This window comes from Pristiophorus japonicus, chromosome 3 (genome assembly GCF_044704955.1).
Source record: "Pristiophorus japonicus isolate sPriJap1 chromosome 3, sPriJap1.hap1, whole genome shotgun sequence".
Classification (NCBI taxonomy): domain Eukaryota; kingdom Metazoa; phylum Chordata; class Chondrichthyes; family Pristiophoridae; genus Pristiophorus; species Pristiophorus japonicus.
Genome location: NC_091979.1, coordinates 114997702 through 115010100, shown reverse-complemented (window position 1 = coordinate 115010100; position 12399 = coordinate 114997702). Strand labels below are relative to the sequence as shown.

At 45.7% G+C, this 12399-nt stretch overlaps 1 protein-coding gene across 2 annotated transcripts in view; it reads right to left on the bottom strand.

Annotated features, from left to right (window-relative positions):
* rapgef4a (Rap guanine nucleotide exchange factor 4a) overlaps positions 1-12399 on the bottom strand; it is a 317823-nt gene that overhangs the window by 142912 nt on the left and 162512 nt on the right. For both annotated transcript variants that reach the window (XM_070875728.1, XM_070875727.1), the window contains exon 4: positions 8308-8414. In XM_070875728.1, the coding sequence (XP_070731829.1) occupies positions 8308-8414 (107 nt within the window). The remainder of the gene's footprint in view (positions 1-8307; positions 8415-12399) is intronic.

Genomic DNA, 12399 nt, shown 5'->3' with positions numbered 1-12399 from the left:
TCAAGCCCTGCTCAACTCTTTCTGCAATTTAGCTACAGACCTAGGGACCCACTATACTTCATCTGTACTGTACTGCTTTGAAGCTCAAGCTCTATTGCGCTCCCTTCCTATTCTAGCTTCAGACTCAGGCCCTGTAGTGCTACCTTCCCCACTGCGCTCTGCTTCCTCGCTACCCTGCAAAGTCATCAGACACTGCAGTCTTCCCAATCTGGGCCCATGCCTCAACTTCCTTACTCAGCAGTTCGTAGACGTGCCAGATCTTGTTAGCACCTCAATTCCAGATCCACTATGATATCAACAGGGACACCATAGACATTCTGGAATCCAAGATTACAAATTTTGATACACTGTTTAATATCTAGCCCAGATAGTAGCCCCCACCAAACCCCTTCTCCCTCTAGCCCAAGCATCAAACCTCAGTATTTTGTAATCCTGTGCATGTTACAGCTCCTCCCGGATTGCTTCTCCCCCACAATGTCCAGATTCCCATTTCTGACCAGGTATATTTGGCTCTCATCCTGCCTTTAATAAAACATGCAAATTCTGTAAATCAATAGTGTCTGAGATACATACAGACACAGTATGGAAGATAGACGAAAGAAAGGAGACAAACTAGATAAGGTTACAGAAAGAGCAAAAGCAATACAGACGCAGAAATAATGAAAGTGTGAGAAAGCCAGAGAGAGAAAGGAAGGAATGATGGTAGGAAAGACTGGAACATAGAAACATAAAAAAAAGGTGCAGTAGGCCATTCGGCCCTTCAGGCCTGCACCACCATTCAATAAGATCATGGCTGATCATTCACCTTAGTATCCCTTTTCTGCTTCCTCTCCATACCCCTTGATCCCTTTAGCTGTAAGGGCCATATCTAACTCCACCTTGAATATATCCAATGAACTGGCATCAACAACTCTCTGCGATAGGGAATTCTACAGGTTAACAACTCTCTGAGTGAAGAAGTTTCTCCTCATCTCAGTCCTAAATGGCTTACCCCTTTCCTTAGACAATGTCCCCTGGTTCTGGACTTCCACAACATCGGGAACATTCTTCCTGTATCTAACCTGTCCAGTCCCGTCAGAATTTTATATGTTTCTATGAGATCCCCTCTCATCCTTCTAAACTCCAGTGAATACAGACCCAGTCGATCCAGTTTCTCCTCATATGTCAGTCCTGCCATCCCGGGAATCAGTCTGGTGAACCTTGGCTGCACTCCCTCAATAGCAGGAATGTTCTTCCTCAGATTAGGAGACCAAAACAGAACACAATATTCCAGGTGAGGCCTCACTAAGGCCCTGTACAACTGCAGTAAGACCTCCCTGCTCCTATACTCAAATCCCCCAGCTATGAAGGCCAACATACCATTTGCCATCTTCACCGCCTGCTGTACCTGCATGCCAAATTTCAATGACTGATGTACCATGACACCTAGGTCTCGTTGCACCTCCACTTTTACTAATCTGCCACCATTCAGATAATATTCTGCCTTCATGTTTTTGCCCCAAAGTGGATAACCTCACATTTATCCACATTATACTGCATCTGCCATGCGTTTGCCCACTCACCTAACCTGTCCAAATCACCCTGCAGCCTCTTAGCGTCCTCCTCACATCTCACACCGCCACCCAGCTTAGTGTCATCTGCAAACTTGGAGATATTACACTCAATTCTTTCATTTAGATCATTAATGTATATTGTAACTACCTGGGGTCCCAGCACTGAGCCCTGCGACACCCCACTAGTCACTGCCTGCCATTCTGAAAAGGATTCGTTTATCCCGATTCTCTGCTTCCTGTCTGCCAACCAGTTCTCTATCCACGTCAGTACATTACCTCCAATACCATGTGCTTTAATTTTGCACAACAATCTCTTGTGTGGGACCTTGTCAAAAGCCTTTTGAAAGTCCAAATACATCACATCCACTGGTTCTCCCTTATCCACTCTACCAGTTACATCCTCAAAGAATTCCAGAAGATTTGTCAAGAATGATTTCCCTTTCGTAAATCCATGCTGACTTGGACCGATCCTGTCACTGCTTTCCAATTGCGCTGCTATTTCAGCTTTAATAATTGATTCCAACATTTTCCCCACTACTGATGTCAGGCTAACTGGTCTATAATTACCCGTTTTCTCTTTCCCTTCTTTTTAAAAAAGTGGTGTTACATTAGCTACCCTCCAGTCCATAGGAACTGATCCAGAGTCGATAGACTGTTGGAAAAGATCACCAATGCATCCACTATTTCTAGGGCCACTTCTTTAAGTACTCTGGGATGCAGACTATCAGGCCCTGGGGATTTATCGGCCTTCAATCGCATCAATTTCCCTAACACAATTTCCCGCCTAATAAGGATTTCCTTCAGTTCCTCCTTCTCACTAGACCCTCAGTCCCCTAGTATTTCCGGAAAGTTATTTGTGTCTTCCTTCGTGAAGACAGAACCAAAGTATTTGTTTAACTTGTCCACAGATACACAGAAAACACAGAAACACAGAAAATAGGTGCAGGAGTAGGCCATTCGGCCCTTTGAGCCTGCACCGCCATTCAATAAGTTCATGGCTGAACATGCAACTTCAGTACCCCATTCCTGCTTTCTCGCCATACCCCTTGATCCCCCTAGTATTAAGGATTACATCTAACTCCTTTTTGAATATATTTAGTGAATTGGCCTCAACAACTTTCTGTGGTAGAGAATTCCACAGGTTCACCACTCTCTGGGTGAAGAAGTTTCTCCTCATCTCGGTCCTAAATGGCTTACCCCTTATCCTTAGACTGTGACTCCTGGTTCTGGACTTCCCCAACATTGGGAACATTCTTCCTGCATCTAACCTGTCTAAACCCGTCAGAATTTTAAACGTTTCTATGAGATCCCCTCTCATTCTTCTGAACTCCAGTGAATATAAGCCCAGTTGATCAAGTCTATCTTGATAGGTCAGTCCCGCCATCCCGGGAATCAGTCTGGTGAACCTTCGCTGCACTCCCTCAACAGCAAGAATGTCCTTCCTCAAGTTAGGAGACCAAAACTGTACACGATACTCCAGGTGTGGCCTCACCCAGGCCTGTACAACTGTAATAACACCTCCCTGCCCCTGTACTCAAATCCCCTCGCTATGAAGGCCAACATGCCATGTGCTTTCTTAATCGCCTGCTGTACCTGCATGCCAACCTTCAATGACTGATGTACCATGACACCCAGGTCTCATTGCACCTTCCCTTTTCCTAATCTGTCACCATTCAGATAATAGTCTGTCTCTCTGTTTTTACCACCAAAGTGGATAACCTCACATTTATCCACATTATACTTCATCTGCCATGCATTTGCCCACTCACCTAACCTATCCAAGTCACTCTGCAGCCTCATAGCATCCTCCTCGCAGCTCACACTGCCACCAACTTAGTGTCATCCGCAAATTTGGAGATACTACATTTAATCTCCTCGTCTAAATCATTAATGTACAATGTAAACAGCTGGGGCCCCAGCACAGAACCTTGCGGTACCCCACTAGTCACTGCCTGCCATTCTGAAAAGTACCCATTTACTCCTACTCTTTGCTTCCTGTCTGACAACCAGTTCTCAATCCACATCAGCACACTACCCCCAATCCCATGTGCTTTAACTTTGCACATTAATCTCTTGTCGAAAGCCTTCTGAAAGTCCAAATACACCACATCAACTGGTTCTCCCTTGTCCACTCTACTGGAAACATCCTCAAAAAATTCCAGAAGATTTGTCAAGAATGATTTCCCTTTCACAAATCCATGCTGACTTGGACCTATCATGTCACCTCTTTCCAAATGCACTGCTATGACATCCTTAATAATTGATTCCATCATTTTACCCACTACCGAAGTCAGGCTGACCGGTCTATAATTCCCTGTTTTCTCGCTCCCTCCTTTTTTAAAAAGTGGGGTTACATTGGCTACCCTCCACTCCGTAGGAACTGATCCAGAGTCTATGGAATGTTGGAAAATGACTGTCAATGCATCCGCTATTTCCAAGGCCACCTTCTTAAGTACTCTGGGATGCAGTCCATCAGGCCCTGGGGATTTATCGGCCTTCAATCCCATCAATTTCCCCAACACAATTTCACGACTAATAAGGATTTCCCTCAGTTCCTCCTTCTTACTAGACCCTCTGACCCCTTTTATATCCGGAAGGTTGTTTGTGTCCTCCTTAGTGAATACCGAACCAAAGTACTTGTTCAATTGGTCTGCCATTTCTTTGTTCGCCGTTATGACTTCCCCTGATTCTGACTGCAGAGGACCTATGTTTGTCTTTACTAACCTTTTTCTCTTTACATATCTATAGAAACTTTTGCAGTCCGTCTTAATGTTCCCTGCAAGCTTCCTCTCGTACTCTATTTTCCCTGCCCTAATCAAACCCTTTGTCCTCCTCTGCTGCGTTCTAAATTTCTCCCAGTCCCCGGGTTCACTGCTATTTCTGGCCAATTTGTATGCCACTTCCTTGGCTTTAATACTATCCCTGATTTCCCTTGATAGCCACGGTTGAGCCACCTTCCCTTTTTTATTTTTACGCCAGACAGGGATGTACAATTGTTGTAGTTCATCCATGCGGTCTTTAAATGTCTGCCATTGCCCATCCACAGTCAACCCCTTAAGTATCATTCGCCAATCTATCCTAGCCAATTCACACCTCATATCTTCAAAGTTACCCTTCTTTAAGTTCTGGACCATGGTCTCTGAATTAACTGTGTCACTCTCCATCTTAATAAAGAATTCTACCATATTATGGTCATACTTCCCCAAGGGGCCTTGCACAACGAGATTGCTAATTAGTCCTTTCTCATTACGCATCACCCAGTCTAGAATGGCCAGCCCTCCAGTGAGTTCCTCGACATATTGGTCTAGAAAACCATCCCTAATACACTCCAGGAAATTCTCCTCCACCTTATTGCTACCAGTTTGGTTAGCTCAATTAATATGTAGATTAAAGTCGCCCATGATAACTGCTGTACCTTTATTGCACACATCCCTAAGTTCTTGTTTGATGCTGTCCCCAACCTCACTACTACTGTTTGGTGGTCTGTACACAACTCCCACGAGCGTTTTCTGCCCTTTGGTATTCCGTAGCTCCACCCATACCGATTCCACATCATCCAAGCTAATGTCCTTCCTTACTATTGCGTTAATTTTCTCTTTAAACAGCAATGCCACCCCACCTCCTTTTCCTTTCTTTCTATCCTTCCTGAATGTTGAATACCCCTGGATGTTGAGTTCCCAGCCTTGGTCACCCTGGAGCCATGTCTCGGTGATGCCAATTACATCATAACAGTTAACTGCTATCTGCGCAGTTAATTCGTCCACCTTATTCCGAATAAGGAAAACAAATCAAAAGTAACAGAGAATGACACAGGAAGAATTAGAGAATGAAAGAAAAACTGTTATAGGAAGAGAAACACACCTTTGGGACCAGATACACAAATCATTAAAAGTAGCGACACAGGTTAATAAGGCCATAAAAAAGCAAACCAAGCACTGGGGTTCATTTCTAGAGGGATAGAATTGAAAAGCAGAGAAGTTATGTTAAATAAAAATAGAAAATGCTGGAAATATTCAGCAGGTCAGGCAGCATCTGTGGAGAAAGAAACAGAGTTAACGTTTCAGGTTGATCACCTTTCGTCAGAACTGGAAAAAGTTCGAGATGTAACAGATTTTAAGCAAGTGCAGGGGCAGGGAAGAAAAGAACAAAATGGAAAGTCTGTGATAGGATGGAAGGCAGGAGAGATTAAAAGACAAAAGTGATGATACTGCAAGGCAAAAGGACATGGTAATGGGACAGTAAAGAAACAAAAAATGAGTCTCGAAGAGGTGTAGATGGGAATGCCAGAATCATCAACAGATGCCAGTTTTGTTAAACTTGTCATGTTAAATTTGTATAGTACCTTAGTTAGACTACACTTGGAGTATTGTGTGCAGTTCTGCTCTCTATATTATAAAAGGAATATAGAGGCACTGGGAAGGTGCAAAAAAGATTTACTAGAATGATACCAAAACTGAGAGGTTATACCCATCAGGAAAGATTGAACAGGTTGGGGCTCTTTTTTCTAGAAAAGAGCAGGCTGTGGGGTGAGCTGATAGAGGTCTTTAAGATTATGAAAGGGTTAGATAGGGTAGATGTAGAGGCAATGTCTTCAATTGCAGGCGAGACTAGAACTAACGGCCATAAATATAAGATAGTCACTATTAAATCCAATAAGGGATTCAGAAAAAACTTCTTTATCCAGAGAGTAGTTAGAATGTGGAACTCGCTACCATATGGGGTGGTTGAGGCGAACAGCATAGATGCATATAAGGGGAAGCTAGATACGCACATATGATGGGGTTAGATGAAGAAGGGTGGGAGAGGGATCGTGTGGAGCATAAACTCACCTGCACCTGTTGGACCCAATGGTCTATTTCCGTGCCTTCAATACTTTGTAATACAATTTTATTCATGAGTAGTGCCATAGGAGATCAACTGGTATTGTATTAAAATTATAATCCCAGAAAAGTGAGCTCTCAGAGAATACGTGCAATTCGTTTTTCTTTAATGTATGAAATTCTTCCATTTTCTCCTCCTTCCAATCAATTTTGCTGCCGACCTCTCTTTTGTAGCAAGAAGGCAGGAGGTCACTTCCAAAATTCGGCAATGCCACTCCTTCAACAGCAGTCATATATAAGGTTTCCATCAGATTCCCTAACCCCCGAGGGAGCACCAGGCAGAGGTCAGATGGCTCCGTGCGGCAATGTGACTAATTGGAACATAGCAAAGTGTGGGTGGGAAGGCAAAGAGAAGATATGAGACCTTGCATCCTTCTACTCTTGTCATACTAACTATTGTTGCTCCAGTGTACCCCTACCCTGACACCGTGCTTTTGTATGCCTCAGTGAAGGTGTTGACGATGGCTTGGAGTTCCACCTCTGAGTGTGCGCAGACGTAAGCGTCATCCGAGTACTTAAACATAGAAACATAGAAAATAGACCATTCGGCCCTTCGAGCCTGCACCGCCATTCAATGAGTTCATGGCTGAACATGCAACTTCAGTACCCCATTCCTACTTTCTCGCCATACCCCTTGATCCCCCTATTGTAAGGACTACATCTAACTCCTTTTTGAATATATTTAGTGAATTGGCCTCAACAACTTTCTGTGGTAGAGAATTCCACAGGTTCACCACTCTCTGGGTGAAGAAGTATCTCCTCATCTTGGTCCTAAATGGCTTACCCCTTATCCTTAGAAGTCTGTAGTTCGATGACAGAGGATGAGACGACCTGGGATCTAGCCTGGCGGCTGCGAAGGTTGAACAGGTTCCCATTGGTTCTATAGTTTAGTTCCACTCCAACAGGGAGCTTGTTGAGAGTGAGATAGAGCATTGCAGCAAGGAAGTTCGTAAAAAGCGTTGGTGCGTTGACACAACCCTGCTTGACCCCGGTCTGGATGTGGATTGGGTCTGTGGTGGATCTGTTGGTCAGGATCACGGCTTACAAGTCATCATGGAGCAGGCGGAGGATGGTGACAAACTTTTGGAGGCAGTCGAAACGGAGGAGGATGCTCTATAGTCCCTTGCGGTTGACAGTGTCAAAGGCATTTGTGAGGTCAAAGGCGGCCATATACAAGGATTGATGCTGTTCCCTGTATTTCTCTTGTAGTTGTCGTGCAGTGAAGCTCATGTCCGTTGTACCTCTTAGTGGATGGAATCCGCATTGCGAAACTCCAACACGGTAAGCGAGATCCAGATGGGCAGCGGAAACATTTTAAGGACACCCTCAAAACTCAAAGCCTCCTTGATAAAGTGCAACATCCCCATCGGCACCTAGGAATCCCTGGCACAAGACCGCCTAAAATGGAGGAACAGCATCCGGGAGGCCACTGAGCACCTCGAATCTCGGTCATCGAGAGCATACAGAAACCAAGCGCAGGCAGCAAAAGGAGTGTGCGGCAAACCAGGCTCCCCACCCTCCCTTTCCTTCAACCAATGTCTGCCCCACCTGTGACAGAGACTGTAATTCCCACATTGGACTGTAGAGCCACCTGAGAACTCACTTTTAGAGTGAGGGACTGCCTATGATGATGATGCTGACACACATTTTGACATGGTGTTTAAATCAATTGTTTCTATTGCTATTACTCATTTTCAACTTTAAGTAGAAATGCTTCTAAAATGAATGAAAAATATGTTTTTAATTGACAACAATACCTTTTATTTATATAGCGTCTTTAGCATAATAAAACATCTCAAGGCGCTTCACAGAAGTATTACAAGACAAAAAATTTGACCAGGATAAGGATTATAATACTGTTACACCGTACTCACTTATAGGTCTTCAGGTGGTATTTCCGATCTCTTATCATGTGAGGTGCCTGAGACAGTATTGCATTTCGTAAAATCTTTCCAGCTCGAAGGATTTTTTCAGATGGAACCTAGTAGGGAACAAAATATAAAGTCTCATGGAACCAGTTCACTCGAAATATATTTGAATATTCTACATTTAAAGGGCTCAGTTTTGCCCAAAGCTGTCTTTTGGCGTATTGCCAGAGTTACGCCTGTTTTTCTAGGCCACAAATGCTCCAAAAATAAATGTCCCAGGTTTCCCCGCTCTATTATTTTTAAATTGGTGGCGCGCAGCCTGTCCTGTAGCCTCGGGGTAGGTAGAGCGTAATGTCTGCGGCGGAAAAACATGCGTGAAAAAAAAAAGGACGTTTTTGACGTGATTCCTATGAGCGCGCATGCGCAGTACAGCTCCCGGTCTGCAATCGGACATTTTTTAAAAACTAGTTGTGTGTGTGAGAACTTTAATTATCATTGGGAAAAATCGGAGCTGCAATACAAAATGCAAGGAGCGCAAGGACCAAGAATTTCTTACAGGATGAAGTGGAGGCACTAGTTACTGTGATTGAGGGCAGATGGCAGGAGCTGGACACCAGCAGGGGTCACATAAAAGTTCCACCCAAGAAATGAAGAAACGCTGAAACCAACTTGCAGAAGATTACTGTGCAATGGTGACCACCCCGAAGTCCAGAGGCCAGTGCAAAAAGTAGTGGCAGGACCTTGGTCAATTAGTTAGTGTAAGTAATATTTTCATTTTTCAATGGAATTGCAATTGTAAATGTGACCATCCACATATGTCTCACCCAGCAGAAAGACACCCTCTCTAAAAAGTTATATTTTCATCTTTGCAGAGGAAAGTGGCAAACAACAAACAAGAAAGAACTCAAACAGGAGGAGGCCCGGCAAATCTGCACCCACTGATAACCTTGGAAGAGAGGGTCACGGCTTTGATGGGTCCTGCCTGGAGAAATGCAATCATCACTGCACAAGCTGGGCTCACACTAGAGGGAGAGAGTAAGTCCTGCAAATTTCACAGTCTGGCTTTGCTAAATGTTAAGTACTGCGCAGGTTAGCTACGCTTCGGTTGATGCAATGTGCTATCATTCATCGTAGTCCTTCAAATCAGCCTGCTGCCTGCACTGTGTGAGCCTACTCATGCCCTGCATCCTGTCCCCTCTGCTGCTAAACATTTGTCTGTTCGGTTATATTTTGCGGAATTTGAGGCCAACCCTGACAATGCAGAAGATGATTCAGACAAGGATGAGCCTGAGGGCGCTCCGCTTCTTCCTCGAACAGAGGCCCAACCAGTCCCCATCCACCATCACCCTCCTCCACCTGGCTGAACTTGTTCTCACATTGAACAACTTCTCCTTTAACTCCACTCACTTCCTCCAAATTAAAGGTGTTGCTATGGGAATCCGCATGGGTCCTAGCTAGCTATGCCTGCCTTTTCGAGGGATATGTGGAACATTCTTTGTTCTAGTCCTACTCGGGTCCCCTCCCTCACCTGTTTTTCAGGTACATTGATGACTGATTCGGTGCTGTTTCCTGCTCTCGCCCTGAACTTGAAAATTTAATTCACTTTGCATCCAATTTCCACCCTTCCCTCACCTTCACATGGTCCATCTCCGACTCTTCCCTTCCCTTCCTCGAATCCTCCGTCTCCATCTCTGGGGATAGGCCTTCGAGCAATATCCACTATAAGCCTACTGTCTCCCACAGCTACCTGGACTACACTTCCTTCCATCCCGCATCCTGTAAGGACTCCATTTCATTCTCACAGTTTCTCTATCTCCGTCGCATCTGCTCTGACGATGCCACCTTTCTCACTAGTGCCTCTGACATGCCTTCCTTTTTCCTCAACACAGGATTCCCCTCCACCGTGGTTAACATGGCCCTCGATCGTGTCCATTCTATTTCTCGCATCTCTGCTCTCACCCCTTCCCCTCCCTCTCAGAACAATGACAGGGTTCCCCTTGTCCTCACCTTTCACCCCACATTCAACGGATCATCCTCTGCCATTTCCGCCACCTCCAGCTTGACCCCACCATCAATCACATCTACCCCTCCCCTCTCAGCATACCGAAGGGACCGCTCCCTGTGTGACACCCTAGTCCATTCCGCAATCACCCCCAGCACCCCCTCCCCTTCCCACAGCACCTTCCTGTGCAAGTGCAAAGGATGCAACACCTGCCCTTTTACCGCCTCCCTTTCCACAATCCAGGACCCCAAATACTCCTTCTAGCTCAAATGATTTACTTGTACTACTTTCAACTTAGTATACTGTATCCGCTACTCACGATGTGGTCTCCTCTACCAAGCGTAAATTGGGTGACCGCTTTGCGGAGCACCTCTGTTCAGTCCGCATGTGTGACCCTGAGCTTCCGGTCGCCTGTCACTTTAATTTTCCATTCCATTCCCGCTCTAATCTCTCTGTCCTCGGTCTCCTACACTGTTTCAACAAAGCTCAACGCAAGCTCGAGGAACAGCACCTCATCTTTCGTTTAGGCACTTTACAGCCGTCTGGACTCAACATCGAGTTCAAAAATTTCAGAGCGTAACCGCTGCCAATCTTTGGCTCCCTTCCCCCACCCCCCGAGCCTGTTTCTTTCTTTTTTTCTCCTGGTCTCTAATGGCAGTTGGTCATTATCCCACCATTCACACCCTATTCTGACTAATGTTTTTCTAACTCCTGGCATTACCATTTGAATCTGGGCCATCATCCTTTTGTCTCTCTAATCTCTCCTGTCTTCCAATCTATCACAGACCTTCCCTTTTATTCTTTCTTCCCCTCCCCCTTTCAGTGCTTGTTAAGAATCTGTTCTTTCCGAACACTCTCCGGTTCTGATGAAGGGTCATCGACCCGAAACATTAACTCTGCTTTCTCTCCACAGATACTGCCTGACCTGCTGAGATTTCCAGCATTTTCTGTTTTTATTCCTGAAGGAGAACATCTTCCAATCCCACCTTCCAGACCAAGAGCATCAGGTGGGTAGGGGGAGGGGATGGATGAAGTCCCCACTGTTGTACTCACTTTGGAGGAGGTGCAGGTGCCGCCCATTGAGGTGCTAGCCCCTTCTGAATAGTGGTTTGAGTGTTGTTGGGACATTCCATGGTTTCCCACCGTCCGAGGCTGGGGATTCCAGTGGGATGCAGCAAAGCACACCCAGGGCCCCACCGTCCCAGGCTGCAGGTCCCAATGGGATGCAGCAAGGCACAACCAGGGCCCCACCATCCGACGTTGGAGGTCCCACTGGGATGCAACGAGCTACACCCACGGTGAGGAGGGGAAGGAGAGCTCGACTACGCTCTCCTGAGGTGCAGGATCTAACAGATGTGGTCCACATGACGGCAATGAGTGCGGAGAGCATTGACCTTACCCAATTATACCTGGTCATCATCATGAGGTGGGTGATGAGGTATCGGGACTGTTGGAGAAGTAAGAACACTCTCACGCGAATTGGGAACTCTGTCTGGGAACATGAGGGAGGGAATGTCACAGGTAGCTGAAGCACTGTCAGTGAACATGAGGGAGGGAATGTTGCAGGTAGTTGACACACTTTTGCTCAACATGAGAGAGGGTTTGTCACAGGTAGGTGAGACACTGTCGGCGAACATGAGGGAGGGAATGTTGGAGGTAGTTGAGATATTGTGAGGGCACATGAGGGAGGGAATATTGGAGTTAGCTGCTACAATAAGGGAACACACCCAGACTTCGCGCCCACTGAGAGAATCAACTGCCACTCCCACTCCAATCCCCAGACCAGCCTCTGAAGAGCCCCAAGCCGGACCTTCCACATTACCGCCTGCCCCGCGCCCCCCCGCAATCATGAAGTGCGCATTACCCGAGATGTTCGAAAGAATAAGCTTGGTACCAACCCGAGAAATTATTCGTTAGTCTATTACGTGGTATCTTATCAAAGGCCTTTGTAAATCTAGATCTGTTCCTAGAATTTAGAAGAATGAGAGTTTATCTTATTAAAACATGTGAAATTCTTACAGGGCTAGACAGAGTAGGTGCTGGGAGGATGTTTTCCATTGCTGGGGAGTCTCGAACTCTCAGAATAAGGGGTCAGT